The sequence below is a fragment of the Helobdella robusta genome (genome assembly GCF_000326865.2).
Source record: "Helobdella robusta unplaced genomic scaffold HELROscaffold_57, whole genome shotgun sequence".
In the NCBI taxonomy this organism is placed as follows: Eukaryota; Metazoa; Annelida; class Clitellata; order Rhynchobdellida; family Glossiphoniidae; genus Helobdella; species Helobdella robusta.
Genome location: NW_008705311.1, coordinates 799,850 through 815,613, shown reverse-complemented (window position 1 = coordinate 815,613; position 15,764 = coordinate 799,850). Strand labels below are relative to the sequence as shown.

Sequence of the window (15,764 nt, the reverse complement as noted above, 5' to 3'; positions counted from 1 at the left end):
GTTATTAATTATAGTTAATTAATTATGGACAGGATTCGTTCGAAACGTTCGCCCGCCCGTACCATCAATTGATCACTGTGAGAAGCAACAATCTTATTAATAATATTTATGAATAATAATAATAAACTATTATTATTATTATTAATCATATTATTATTATTATTATTATTATTATTATTATTATTATTATTATTAGTAGTAGTAGTAGTAGTAGTAGTAGTAGTAGTAGTAGTAGTAGTAGTAGTAGTAGTAGTAGTAGTAGTAGTAGTAATAGCAACAATCGTAACAATAATATTATTATTATTCATATTATTATTATAGCACTGTCATGTCTGCTATGTTTTACTTCCTCAAAAAACTGAAAACACACGCACACGCACGCACGCACACGCGCACACACACACACACACACTCGCGCTTGGTACGACAAACAAAAATGATGCCTATACACAGCTCTCTGACGTCATTCTATATTTAGAATCGCGATCATGGTGCTGATGATGATGATACTACTACTATTACTGCTGCTGCAGCTACTACAGCCACTACTACTACTACTACTACTACTACTAATAATAATAATAATAACACTACTAACATGACTAACTATAGCAGTACGAAGTTCATTATTATGACGAAGATGAAGGTGACAAGGACTTCTATTTCAATGAAAATAATGTTAATAATAATGACGTCATATATATGTATATATATATACTCACACACACAAAATACAGATGATAAAGATGCATAGATAACAAAACGTAGTAGCCAATCAAAACATAGTATCAGTACATAGATGAAAACATAGATATCAAGTCATAGATAATGAAAACATAGATATTAAACCATAGATAATGATAATATAGACATCAAAGGAATGGGTTTAGAGTCGGGATTTCTGTGAGCATTATCGTTGTGATCTAAGAATCAATCAACCAATCAAAACAACGGCCTCAATCAACAATCAACCAATCAAATCGATTGACCAAAACAATCAACCAATCAAATCAGTCAATCAAAACAATCAACCAATCAGATCAATCAATCAGCTGGTTGTTGTTTCGAATGGTTGAAATAATATTGACGATAATGCCCTGTGAAATCCTGAGTTGAAAATCCTATCTCGACATCATCATCATCATCATCTCTTTTTTTCCCTCTCTCTCTCTCTCTAATCATCACCCAACTTTTTTCACTTTCTTTCCATCACATGACATCATTTTTTTTGTTGTTCTTCAATTGATATTGCAATGAAACTCTTCTAAAGCATGAACTTCAAAATGTAAAAATCGAAATATAGTTACTGGTACTTGAATGGAAACCGACGCAAAACTACAAATCTTCCCCCTTTTCTCCCTTCAACAATATCTCTATTTATTTGATAAATTATTTCAATCCAACAGTCATTCGTTCTCTCTCTCTCTTTCTTTCTCTCTCTCTCTTTCTTCCTTCATCTTCAACATCCCTCCACCCATCGTTTCTTTAAGCCTTCAGCGTTATTTCAACAGGTACGACGAGTTAGCCGAGTCGGTAGGAGCCCTGCCACATCATGAGATGTTGAATGAACGAGTGGCAGGAGAACAGCGCGGAGAGAGCCGGTTCGAACGCGACCTGCGCCGATTATCATTTCCAAACTTCAAGGCATATAACCCGAAATGATATATATATATATATATATATATATATATATATATATATATATATATATAAACTGTGTGTTAAAAAGCAACAACTGTTCTTTCGTCTATTTACTTCATAATAATAACATTAATTACAATAATAGTAATAATAATAACAATAATAATAAAAACAATAATAATAATTATTATTATTATTACTATTAGTGTTATTATTATTGTTATCTGATGTCTTCTTCTCGGCCACTTTCTATGGATGTGGTTAGAAATCCAGTAGCTTATTTGTAATAGTGATAATAAACAGTTATCAAAAAATGAATGGATGAATGGAATGAACGAATGAATGAATGAATGAATGAATAAATGAATGAATGAATGAACAGGAATGAATGGATGAACAGGAATGAATGGATGAACAGGAACGAATGAATGAATGAAAGGTGGATAAATAAATAAAAAAAACGAAAATGAACGAATATAAAAACGCACGCACACACGCGCACACACAGACACCCACACACACAAACAAGAACACACGCACTAATTAATAAAAATAATAATTAACGTACTAATTGAGGTAGAATCTTCTCTAAATGTCCAACATTAACTTCCTCCGACTGTTCAAACTGTAAGAATGAATGAATGAATTAATTAAATAATGGATTAATTAATGAATGAATTAATTAATTAATTAATAAACTGATCTTGAATGAATGAAATAATGACGGAATGAATGAACGAATGCATGGAGAAATTGATTAATAGGTAATAGAACGGATGAGAAACAAAGAAATGAATGAATGAATGAATGAATGAATGGATGGATGGATGGATGGATGGATGGACGAATAAACAATGAATGAATGAATGAGAAAACGAATAAATAAAAATATAACAGGAAAAAACTTGAGATAAAATTTAAAAAAGAAAAATAATTTTTTTATTTTTCAACCAAGTCACCTTGGCAATCTTTATGCTTCTCAGTGTGGCTTCTATTAAAAAAAATTCACATTTTTATATACCAAAATACCTTTTAATAAAATAATCACACACACGCACTCACACACACACGCACACTCTCACACGTATGCATATATATTGTGGTAATTCATTCATCCATTCAATCAATCATAAATTCATTAAAACATCCATTCATTCATTCGGTCATTCATTCATTCACAATTTATTTTCAATAATAATTACGAATAATTTAATAATTTAACCTATTACAAACACTTTAGCCAAGTCAGCGATTGATTCGCTGGTCAGCGAGCCAACTGCATTTAAAAAAAAAAATAAAATAACAATAATCATAATATGTTTATTATTATTGTTAATATTATTATTATATAATTATTAAGTTAAGAGAATGAAGTTACCCATAATAATTGAAGAAATTCGTGTATGAACATTTAATACACGTATTGTATGGTTATTAATCACAGTGGTCCTATCTTTCTAGCGATACTCAAAAACGGTACCGGATCGGCGATATCTATACCGAAACCGATACAACTACTACTACTACTACTAATAATAATAATAATAATAATAATAAGAAGAAGAAGAAGAAGAAGAAGAATCATAACCTTTTGATTTTTCATCTTTCATGAAATGTTCAATCATTTTCGTAATTGTCTCCTAGTAAAATGAAACAGTAAAAATCCATTCATCTCTATTTATTCATTTGTTCATTCATTCGTTCGTTCGTTCGTTCAATCATTTATTTACTCGTTCACTCATCTGTTTTTTCGTTCATCCATCCACACCTAAACAGACATTCATTCACTCATTCATCCATCCAGTCAGATTCTTTTCAGCTTGGAAATGATCAAAAGAGGGCCGAAAATTAAAAATTATATATATATGTATATGTACATATATATATATATATATATATATATATATATATATATATATATATATATATATTCTATAAATTCGGTAGAATTTATAGAATATTGTAAAAATTATGGTCTATTACCAATATATATATATATATATATATATATATACCAATCAGTCATTGAAGTAAAAGCAAAAGACTAAAGGTAACGACAGCATCCTTTTATGATTTCGAAGAACGATTTAGTAATAAAATAAATTTTGTTTGATTCACGATTAATTAAATACAGTTTTTTGGATAGTTTTTCGAGTAAATTAATCAGCTAATCAATCATTCAACCAATAACAATCGATCAAACGATCCATCAACCAATGATATCAACCAATCATTCAACTAATCAAAATTCACAACCAGCGTAACGTCGTTATCTTTCGCATCAACAATTTTTATGTTAACCAATCAACCAGCCAATCAGTCCGTGAACCAACCAATCAGCAATTGAATTATCTAGTGAGCCAACCAATCAGCAACTGAACCATCCAGTCAGCCAACCAATCAGCAACTGAACCATCCAGTCAGCCAGCCAATCAATCCCTCAATCAGCCAGCCAATCAAAGTTTACAATATTGTACAGCACGCACAACTTCAGAAAGTTTGGCGTATGAATCAACATTCTCTATGTTAACACTGCGACATTCTAGATAGTTCCTTATCAGCGTTAAAGCCCCAACTGCATCATCATAAGATGGAGGAGGTACTGATAACGATACCGATGTTGTTGTTGTTTTTGTTGTTGTTGATGATGTTTTTGTTGATGTTGACGATGTTGTTGTTGTTGACGATGTTGTTGTGCAGTTTTCATCACCGTCATTGATGATGTTGTCATCGTTAACCAGGTGACGACCATCACCTCCAAAGTTATTTTTGTTATTATTATTATTGTTGTTAGTATTATTGTTATTGTTATTTTTATTTTTCCTACCCCGAGAACTACCAATGCAACCATTGCTGAGGCCACCACGGGTTTTAAATTCACCATTAGGATGATTTCCATCACCTCCTGCCCAATCATCATCATCATCATCGTCGTCATCGTCACCAGCAACATCACCATCATAGTTTGGCTCCTCTTTAATTACATAATCTATATACACGTTCCAGTTATCATCATCACCGCCAGCGTCATCATCATCATCATCATCATTGGCATCCTTTTTAATGTTTAGAGTTCGTCCTAATCGACTTTTGACCCTCAGGTAATTAGGAACTTTCACGTGATCAGCAGGGATGTGCGGCCGACATTTTCGGCCACGTGTCTGGGCGCTGCTATTTTTCGGAACTTTTTCAGTTGATCGGAGTAAAACTTTTTCTATTCGTCTGGAGTCGGTATTCGAGATGTTATCTATCTGGTTGATATCGGTATCGACCGTAAGATCGGTCGAGTTTAGCGAGTATTTATTGTTGCCGTTATTAGCTTTTTGATAAGGAGAGGATTTTGAGAGATTTTTGTGTTTCTTCTTCGTTTTGTGATTGCTGTCCTTGAATAAATACTGCTTCATTGCACGTGTGATGAAGTTGTTCTCGCAATTGATCGTTATTTCATCGCTGTTATGACTGTACGAGATGCCATTTCTTTGTTTGAATCGATCGAACCAGCCGTTCGAGCATTTAAAACTGGCGTGACCAAAAGATTCGGCAAACTTTCGCGCCTGACTTTGAATGAGAGACTTGCTGACGGGCACTAGATTCAATTGTGCCTCTTTCAGCCAGCTTAATAAGGCGCATTCAACGTCGCCGTAATTGGAGAGTCTGATTCGCTTGCGGTTAGAAGCGCCACCGTCTGACGTGATGAAGATCCTCTCCTTGTTCTTCATCCAGGTCGACAGCGTGCTCACTGGCAGGCACATCTGACGTGCCACTTCCGTCAGTTTCTCGCCCCTTTCAACGCGAGAAATCGCGACCATTTTGTCATCAATTGTAACGTTCTTCCTTCTCTGCAATGGATACATTTATTAACTATATACAGAGAGATCGCAAAACACCCACGCGTAGTTTATATTTCATTTAGAGAGCATAACTTATTGAATATTGTTGTTTAACTTTAAAGTGAAGTGCTTTAATGAATTATTTCAGCAGCATGTCACAAGAAGACAGGCATCAAGAGCGTTTGTAGCATAGATAAGCAATCATAAGTTATCAGTAAGTTCAATAAACTTCATAAAGTTAATAAAACAACAAATATCACAGCTAAGAAAGAATAATCAACCAAACGAACAAACAAAATAGACACACACAAATGAACAAACACACACACTTAAATACAAACAAATACACAAACATTCAGTACTTACTAATAGGTTATTACAAGACTTCTAAAAAACACATACCAGTGTAAAGAAAAAAAAATAAGGAACACAGACTTGAAAAATTAATTAAATAACCACAAATCAAGTTTGATGAATTAAAACACCAAAGAACAAACAGAAACTGCGCAAAAAGTGAACAAACAGTCGGTAACTACATCAAATATTCATCTTAATACACAATGTATGTTTAAAACAGTACATATATGCACCTAGATGCTTCACTTTTTGTACACAGTGTGCACAACAAAATACCATTATTCATATTTAAACACAAATACACACATACACTCACACACATACATACACATTTAAGTCATATATAGGTGTGTTTTATATATTTATATAAGTTATATATAAGTGTGTTTTATATAGTTATGGTAATATATATATATATATATATATATATATATATATATACACCCAGTTTCACACATCACACATATATACAACATGAATACACACAAATGCATATATAAAACAGCTTAATATTGATAATATGCACTATGTTTAATTAACTTAAGCTAGACTGTAGACTAGTCTTAAACTAGACTGTAGGCCATAAGAATGGCATAATGTTTATTGAGGTACTGTACTTATCAGGTGATCTTTAACCAACAAAACATTTAATCCTTTATTGTAATTAGTTGAAAAAATTTATTAAAAAAAAAGTAATAAGGAGTTAGGAGACCCTTTTGAAATTAGGAGAACATTCATCAACTTCAACAGACTGCCCCAGGCTGTTCATATTCACCATCTGATCGTCTCTTGAAAAAAATTTGATTGAATCAGTTTAAAATAGTAAAAACAAATGCGGAAATTAGTGTAACTAAAACCTCAAATTAGGCATAAGCAACGCACGGACCTTTCACAAGCTAGATGTAGATCGTGAAGAAAAACAGGATTTTAATGATTTAAAAGTAAATTCGACTAAGAAGGATAGATAACGAAATGACTTTAACTGATCATATTTCTTTGTTTAAAAGTAAATAAACTAAAAGTGAATCGATTCAAATTACATGTTTCTAACATTTTTAAACATAAGATTATCATTTTCAAGCTAAATTTTTACAGATGTTTTGCTAATTATTTAAAATTTTAATGTAATTTTAAAACAGTTTAATGAATAATTTACAAAAGGTCACTTTGTTACTAAGGCGATCACTGAGCACTAGTTGTCAACTGTTTGGAAAAACCAGGAAAGATGCTAAAACCAGAGAACTATTGGACAGGGTTATCAGGGTTGATCATGCCGGAGAGTTTGGGGCCGTCAGAATATATGAAGGGCAATTAGCTGTCTTAAAAAAGACTGATGTGGCTGACACAATTAAGGTTGTTTTATTCTTAATTAATAGTTTAATTAATAATTTAGTATTTAAAAATTAAAAGTTATGTTATAATATTTACGATTTCATTTCGTTTTTTTACAATTTTGTTATCTTCTTCATTAATTTCATTTGATTATTTTATTTAATAATAAGTAAAATAAATTAGTTGACACTATCATTAAATTGATTAAATGATGGTTAAGTTGACTGACAACCAGCTTCTAATTATCCATCCAAACCAATAAGGAAATGAAAAAAGAAGAGGACCAACACTTGAGAGCTATGAATACACTAATCCCCAAGCACAGAGTTCGGCCGACAGTTTTGCTCCCTCTGTGGAACGTCGCAGGATTTTTTTTGGGGGCTTCCACAGCCCTGTTAGGCAAGAATGCTGCAATGGCGTGCACTGTTGCTGTTGAGACTGTCATTGGTGAACATTATGACAAGTTAGGGATTATTCATTTTCAGTTTTTGAAGTTTGATATCATTGGGGCACAATGTCATTAACTTACTTTCTGTTATATGCATTGTTGTGCATATGCATGCACGTACACATTCACATACACACGCACACACAGACATTTACTCACTATCATTAACATAATTTATTTAGGCAGATCAGGCACTTGATGGCTGATGGGGAGGATGGTTTGGAGAAGCACAGGGAATTACTTACCGTTAGCATTTTTTGTTGTTTTGGTAATTTTTCAAAAATTAATTTACTATTCCAGCATTTTTTAGATTAAATGTAAATATTACCAATAATATTATGAATACTGATATTAATACTATTATAATAAATAATCATTTTAATGTCTCATTTATATAGCGCCTCTGTGTATCATTTGCATTGCTCAGAATCAGCCTACAACAGGGATGGGCAAACTTTTTGCTGTGAGGGCCGCGTTGAAGACTATGTTACCTTTGAAGGGCCGCATATGTACTTGAAAAGCAAATTTTTTCGACCCGGGGGGAAATTTTTTTAATATTTGTGGCTCCTTTTTTGATCATAACGTCTGGTTGACGACCTTTTTTTGGCAAACCGCTGGCTGCATAAAACAGCTTCGCGGGCCGCATGGGGCCGTAGTTTGCCCACCTCTGGCCTACAACAAACACCCACGCATAATACATGTTTGAAAGTAAAGCCTCACACAAGCATATGGTAGCATTTGAACCCTGGCCCTAAACCAGCCTAACCTCTACGCCATTCAACTATTCTAATGATTAAACAAGATTAATTAGATTTGATTGTTAATAAGATTAATATAACTTAATAAGATATTTAGTGAGATAATTGAATTGAGAAATTGATAAACTTTTTTCTAAGATACTCAGCAAATTTCGAGACGATGAGCTTGAACATTTAGATACCGGTCTCAAGCACGACGCAGAAAAGGTTTTGCTTGTTATTATTATCCTTAATTATTATTATTCTTATTTTTCTTATTATTAATATTGTTACTGTTCGTGTTTTGTTTGTTGACGAGGGTTTGTTCGTTCGTTTGTTCATTCATTCATTCATTCCTTTATTGATCTTCTTCCTTTCATTCACTCATCCAATTTGTTTCACTTCAATCATACCAGATCATACATTTGAAATTTGTAAACTAGCTTACGAAATTTTATAATTTTCTTACATTTTCAAATTATATTTAATTCAAATCTAAACTCATCCCTAATTTTAATTTCAAATTCGCTTTTAGTGTTTTTGATTTTTTTTTGCTCCCTTGCAGACTGTCCTCTACGAACCACTCTCAAACGTTATAAAAGCCGGCTGCAAAGTTGCAATATGGCTGTCAGAAAGAATTTAATTACTAACAGTTATTATTATTATTTTAATATTTGTTATTATTATAATTATTATTATTTAATATGAATGAATGTATGAAAGGATAAATAAATGATTGAATGAATAATAGATGGATAGATGCTAACAATATTAATTTTTTATGTAAGCCGATATATATGTGTGTGTGCGTGCGTGTGTGTGTGTGTGTGTGTCTGATAAATCATAAATAAATAATACATTTTTTCTCCAAAATCCCAACTGATGAAAAATTTAAAAATAACACGACAGTAACAGTTCTAATGGTAAAAGTATGGAGTGTTACAAATTCAATAGAAAAGTTGTTTGTATATGTGTGTGTGTGTGCGTGTGTGTGGGTGTGTATGTGTGTGTGTGTGTGTGTGTGTGTGTGCATATTTATCGTAATGTGATTAGGTTTCCCAAAAAAAAAAACATTGGAAATTAAATTTTAAAAATACAAACAAAGACTACGTTGTAGATAACGCAGCGAAGATCTTTTGGTGGAAAGAATCTAAAAATTATTGGAAATTATCTGCGCAATGTATTTTGTAAGGCACTTTTATAATTAGTACATGTTCGTTTTCTCTGTCTCTCTCTTTCCTTCTCTCTCTCTCTCTCTCTCTCTCTCTCTCTCTCTATATATATATATATATATATATATATATATATATATATTGTATATATACTTTGGTTTCAAATGGTTTTAAGGACGGTTAAATGTTTCTAATTAACTTTAAAAGCATGATGTAGATTTCATTTTATTCTATGCTTTTACTGTTTCTGTTTATTTTTGATGGCCAAATAAGCTACGCTTCTGGTCTTAACAATAATACATATATATATATATATATATATATATATATATATATATATATTTATTTATTTATTTATTTATTTATTTAGGAACGAGGTTTTCATTAATACATATTTTGTTAAATAGTTGATAAATGCAAAATTTTGCATTTATCAACTTTTTGTTAAATAGTTGATAAATGCAAAATGGGCAAATAAATTTAACAATATATATATATATATATATATATTATATATATATATATATATATATATATATATATATATATATATAAGGCATATATTAGCTTTGCAAGCACGTAATTCAAATATAATAAGTTATATATATATATAAGTTAAGTTATATATATATATATATATATATATATATATATATTAACTCTCCACAAATTTTTCTCTCACTGATTCAGTCTTATCATGGTTCTCTTCCTATCTTTTAGGCCGCACCCAGCAGGTTTCTTACTATAACACTCTTTCTGACGTAAACAAACCATCGTTTGGTGTCGGGATCTGTGTTAGGACCTCTGTTGTTTCTTAAGTACAGTGCTGATGTTTTTGATATCATTCAAAAATATGAGTCCAGCTCCCACGCCTTTGCTGTTCAATACTAGTTAAGAAGAAGTGAGAATAATAAGACGATCGTAAACCGGAGCGTGTAGGCTCTATTAATATATCTGACAAGTACTTAGGAAAGAATTTAGATAAATGTGCAAATTTTAAAAATTATTCCATATTTTATAGGTAGCCAGTGCAAGAGAACAAGATATGGAGATATATGAGAAAAGAAAGGGGCACGAGCAACTAGACGAGCAGCAGAGTTAAAAACTTAAAGGATAGAGTGTTATATAGAGTTGTATAGAGTTATATTGGGTTATATAGAGTTATTGTCACTATAGAGAAGGATATCATTATGTATTTTGAGTAAAGAAGTTTCAGTACTGGCAGCAGGTCTGAAACCTGATTCAGATACAGGTAGCAAGGAGTTATCATCTTCGGTAAACCAGCTTTAGTGCAGGTTTGGTTTATATAGTTTTTTTAAACAAAGCAAAGTTAATTCTTTAGAAAAGTTTAGCAGGTACTTAGTTGCTGTCGTATTCTTCATGTTTGTCATCATTTCTTTGTTCTTTATAAAAATGCCAACAACAATTCGGTAGAATTCATACAATACAGTTTATATATATGTATATATATATATATATATATATACAGTATATAAATATATACATATAAACAACGCAATATATATATGTGTGTTTGTGTGCGTGTGTGTGTGTGGATCGTTGTTTTTCCAATAGTGATGATGTGTGCATGACGTTTATTGTGTCGTAATAAAAAATTAAAATATTAAAATATGAAAAAGAAATATTTAATGTCAAAGAGTAGAATGATTAACTGAAGGTAAATGTAGCTAATAATAATCTCAATTGGACTAAAATTGAATTTGATTGAAACTACGGAAACAAGTAGAGGAATAAGACTGAAAATGATTTTAAAAGGCGAACGAAATGAAATGAAATCGTAACTTCACACTCGTGTGATCATGAATACTTGAAAATGAGCATTTGTATTTTTAGGTGCTGGTAAGTAATACTTAACTGTTATTTGACTAACATACTTACTACTACTATTATTATTATTACTATTATTTTTTTTTTTTGTATTATTATTATTATTAAACACACACACACACACACACACAAGTACACGTAAGACACTGATATGTAACAGAAATTGTAAAATTGTTTAAGCCAATCCATCCAATCATTCTTTAATTTCAAGATGCATGTTAGATATATATCATGTGTGTAAATGTATATATATACATGATATATGTGTATTTATATATATATATTTGTGTGTGCGTGTGTGTGCGTGTGAGTTGTATACAAATAGAGCTGCTACACAATAAGTTACGTAAAAATTGGGACGAAGCCAAAGTGATTTAAAATATTTACCCGACGTTTAGAGTTATAATAATAATATTAAGAAGAAGAATAATCAGAAGAATACTAATAATAATAATAAACAGAGTTATGTGTTTTCTTTATTTTCATTATATATACTTCATCTATTATTTATTTATTACATAATATTAAGTAACTATAAAAGGTTTGTAGACAAATATATACACACATATATATATATATACATAGACACACACACAGAGGGACTTATACACACACAGTTACAGACACATACACACACACAAAAACACACTGACTTACAAACACACACACACACAGACTTAAAGGCAGTCGGTTGCATCCATACATCTCCCTTGTATAACACAGAATGAATGGTTGGCGGCTTAAATAGGATGGAGAATAACACGATCCTGATTCAATACACCTTATGAATATTAATTAATTAATTAATTAGGTAGTTATTAACATTAATTAGGCGATTTATGTTAATAAGGTGGTGGTTAATATGCTAATTATATGTTAATTTTATGAATATTGATGAGGGTATTGACGTGTTGATATAGTAATAAAACGAAATATCATTTACATCATTCATACACACATCTCTCTCTCTCTCTCTCTTCCTCCCTCTCTCTCTCTCTTTTTCTCTTTCTCTCTCTCTCTCTCTCTCTCTCTCTCTTGTTTTCTTCCTATTGTTCTCTCTGTATACAACATTATGACAACCACACACATGCTAACATACACACATACACATACTAACACACAGATACAAACAAACAAACATTCATTCATACAAACAAACATACATGCAAACAAGCAAACATACTTCTTCAAATTTGTTGTTGACCTGAACTAACGTACGTTGGGTCTGAACGACTGGATGTATTGTCGCAAATACGTTGATTGTTGTTGTTGTTGTTTTTGTTGTTGTTGTCGTGGTTGTTGTTGTTTTTGTTGTTGTTGTCGTTGCTGTTGTGGTTGTTTTTGTTGTTGTTGTTTTTGTTGTCGTTGCTGTTGTTGTGGTTTTTGTTGTTTTTGTTGTTGTATTTGTTGTTGTTTTGCAAAACGGTTTCGTCGAATTCCAACTTACGTATGCTTCTCTTGCCTCGCCTATTAAGAAAGTTCAATCAATTATGAAACTGTTCAATAGACGAATTAATTAATTAATTAATTAGAAAGTAATTAATAAAAAAAAACAATTTTATTGAATAAATACCTAGAAGTTAAAAACAAAGAACTGAAAAAAAATTGAAAATAATTTAAATGTTTTTAATATTCCCGCTTAATTAAAAATTCAACTGAGAAAATTGATAAAGTGGGGTATGTATCGGATTTCTCAACTGCACATACACACGCGCACACACACACACACACACATTTACAAACAAATACATATACACACGTATTAAAACATATGAAATGATGCATGCTACATATTAAAACTTACACATACATGCATAAATACACATGCTAGTAGTAGTAGTAGCAGTAGTAGTAGTAGTAGCAGCAGTAGTAGTAGTAGAGGTAGTGGTAGTAGTAGTGGTAGTAGCAACTTAAGAAAATATACTAACTTTACTTTAAGTCTGCAAGCACACTCAGTTTCGTTATGTAGCTGGTACAATCTTCGCCTATGCTGGCTCAACCTTCTCAATTGTGGCGACCACTTAGAAGCCTGTATGTGTGTGTGTGTGTTGGTGTGTGTGTTTGTGCGTGTGTGTGTGTGTGTGTGTGTGTGTGTGTGTGTGTGTGTGTGTGTGTGTGTGTGTGTGTGTGTGTGTGTGTGTGTGTTCATCATCACCGTCACCAACGTCAAAAACTTGGTAAAATGTTTCGCTCCTGCTAGCTGCACACTCGAACACCAGACCCCCACCACCACCATCATCACCACCATCATCATCATCTTCGTTGCTGCTGGGATCCAAAAGATTTTCCTGATTTGAATCATCTTCATCATGATTATCGTCGTCGTCGTCGTCATTGTGTTTAGCGTGGTTGTCGCTGCAGCAGCTAACGCACGGGCGACATTTATGCAACGTAACGTAACGCTTCGAGAATAGTTCGTCCAGTTTGTCTAGGTCACTTCCGGTTGAGGCAGCTAGCGGAAGCGGAAGTACGTGTTTGAAAGAAGAAAGTAGGATGGGTTGGAGCTGTGGTGCGCAGTTGCCTGTTGAGGTTGACGTCATTGTTGTTGACTGTCTTTCGAAATCTGGTAATGATGATGATGGTGGTGATGATTTTAATGATGATGATGATGATGATGGTGGTGATGATGAAAATGATGATGATTAATAACATTTACCAATCAGTCAATCGATTAACCAACCAGCCAATCATCAGCCAATCAACTAGCCAACCAATCAACTAGCCAACCAATCATCAACCAGTCAATCAATCAACCAACCAGCCAACCAATCATCAACCAACCATCCAAAACGGATAGCCAATCACCGCCGAGTTTTTGAAACTTCTCAATAATATTTTGATCAGGCTCTATGTAGTTTTTGTTGATATGCGTGTTGTTGCTGTTGTTGTTGTTGCTGTTGTTGTTGTTGTTGTCGTTGTTGTAGTTGTTGTTGTTTTTGTTGTTTTTGTTGTTAGTTTTGTTCCATCTTTCGATGTTGTTGTGCATGTCGTGAACGAATCGTTGTCTAGATTTCTGAGCACTTTCTGCTATCGTAACCAATCATAACAATACTAACAACAACATAATAATAATAATAACAATAATAATAATAAAAATAATAATAACAATAAGAACAACAACAATAATAATAATAATGAACGTTTGAAGACCTTGAAGAGAGAGGTATATAGACAGGAGCCGAAGTAGATTATCACCGAACTCAGCTTCCACGTCAGTTTGAACACCCCTTGAATAATTCAATGAACTCATCCGGCTATTATTATTACTATTATTATTATTATTGTTGTTGTTGTTATTATTATTGTTATTATTATTATTTATTAAAATGACGTCAGTTGTTTTCTTTAAAGCCAGAAAAAATTTCTGGAAGGCAGATTTTATTTGCGACTTTTTAAGCGTCCAATTTTCATAAAATGTATTATTATTATTATTATTGCTATTGTTATTGTGGTTGATGTAGCTGCCGTGATAGCTGCTGTGGTAGCTGCTGTGGTTGTTGTTGTTGCTGCTGCTGCTACCATTAGACGCCAACAAAGACGACAATGAATCGAGAATGACGTCATTGATGAACGCGAAAAAATCATTTTCGTCGCTTACGTCATCGTTCAGGTATTTAAAGACGGCGTGCATTAATTGGTTGAATGATCTGTATACTGTTTGTATTAAGTTGTTGTTGATGTTGTTGCTGATGCTGTTGTTGATGTTGTTGTTGTCGTTGATGTTGTTGTTGTTGTTAATGTTATTGATGCAGTTGTTGTTGTTGTTGTTTATGTTGTTGTTGATGTTGTTGTTGATGTTGTTGTTGATGTTGATGATGCTGGTGTTGTTGATGTTGTTGTTGTTGTTGTTGATGTTGTTGTTGATGTTGTTGTTGATGTTGTTTGTAAAGTTCTTAACAGTCGTCAAGAATTTCTTCAATTTCAGGTGCAGAAAGTAAAAAAAGTTCTCTTCGATATTTGTCTTGTCGTAATTGTTGCTGTTGTTATTATTATTATTATTATTATTGTTGTTGTTGTTGTTGTTGTTGTTATTATTATTATTATGATTGTTATAGATGTTGTTGTTGTTTTTATTGTAGATGTTATACATGCTATCGTTGGTGTAATAGATGTCATTCTTATTAATATTACTATTTATAGTAGTATTAGTAGTAGTATTGTTGTTGTTATTGTGTTTGTTATTATTATTGCCGTTGTTGTTGTTGTTATTATTGTTGTTGTTTTTGTTGTTGACAGTTTTGTCCCTGTAGCTGCCGTAAGCGTTTGTGTGGCGCATTACGAACAACTGGTTTAAAAGTGAATTTAAGTTGACGTCATCATAGTCTAGGAGCGCTAATATAAGATCTCTGCGTGGAATACCTTTATTCATGCTGATAATGTTGTTGTTGTTGTTACTGTG

General features: G+C 32.3%; 3 protein-coding genes across 3 annotated transcripts; 1 reads left to right on the top strand and 2 right to left on the bottom strand.

Moving 5' to 3' along the window:
- Positions 1-3,698: 3,698 nt before the first annotated feature.
- Positions 3,699-6,619, bottom strand: HELRODRAFT_193726 (hypothetical protein). Its single transcript, XM_009028683.1, has 3 exons — positions 6,541-6,619; positions 3,997-5,480; positions 3,699-3,886 (listed from the first exon to the last, which is right to left on the bottom strand). Exons 1-2 carry the CDS (start codon positions 6,604-6,606, stop codon positions 4,098-4,100), a joined length of 1,449 nt encoding a protein of 482 aa, XP_009026931.1. The 5' UTR covers positions 6,607-6,619; the 3' UTR covers positions 3,699-3,886; positions 3,997-4,097.
- A 234-nt stretch (positions 6,620-6,853) lies between these two features.
- HELRODRAFT_114997 (hypothetical protein) lies at positions 6,854-9,415 on the top strand. The gene is made up of 6 exons (XM_009028682.1): positions 6,854-7,181; positions 7,424-7,623; positions 7,791-7,854; positions 8,505-8,574; positions 8,912-9,324; positions 9,349-9,415. The coding sequence occupies exons 1-5, from the start codon at positions 6,972-6,974 to the stop codon at positions 8,986-8,988; spliced, it is 621 nt and encodes a 206-aa protein (XP_009026930.1). The 5' UTR covers positions 6,854-6,971; the 3' UTR covers positions 8,989-9,324; positions 9,349-9,415.
- Positions 9,416-12,105: 2,690 nt separating this feature from the next.
- HELRODRAFT_179898 (hypothetical protein) lies at positions 12,106-15,641 on the bottom strand (the record flags this gene model as incomplete). The annotated part of the gene is made up of 5 exons (XM_009028681.1): positions 12,106-12,146; positions 12,570-12,832; positions 13,294-13,394; positions 13,531-13,928; positions 14,516-15,641. The coding sequence occupies 5 exons, from the start codon at positions 15,639-15,641 to the stop codon at positions 12,106-12,108; spliced, it is 1,929 nt and encodes a 642-aa protein (XP_009026929.1).
- Positions 15,642-15,764: the final 123 nt, after the last annotated feature.

Coding starts and splice junctions, on each gene's coding strand:
- HELRODRAFT_193726 (XM_009028683.1), bottom strand. CDS start 6,606: ATGGTGAATATGAACAGCCTGGGGCAGTCTGTTGAAGTTGATGAATGT. Junction 5,481..6,540: donor GTTCTCCTAATTTCAAAAGG/GTCTCCTAACTC, acceptor TATCCATTGCAG/AGAAGGAAGAACGTTACAAT.
- HELRODRAFT_114997 (XM_009028682.1), top strand. CDS start 6,972: ATGAATAATTTACAAAAGGTCACTTTGTTACTAAGGCGATCACTGAGC. Junction 7,624..7,790: donor ATTGGTGAACATTATGACAA/GTTAGGGATTAT, acceptor TAATTTATTTAG/GCAGATCAGGCACTTGATGG. Junction 8,575..8,911: donor CAAGCACGACGCAGAAAAGG/TTTTGCTTGTTA, acceptor CTCCCTTGCAGA/CTGTCCTCTACGAACCACTC.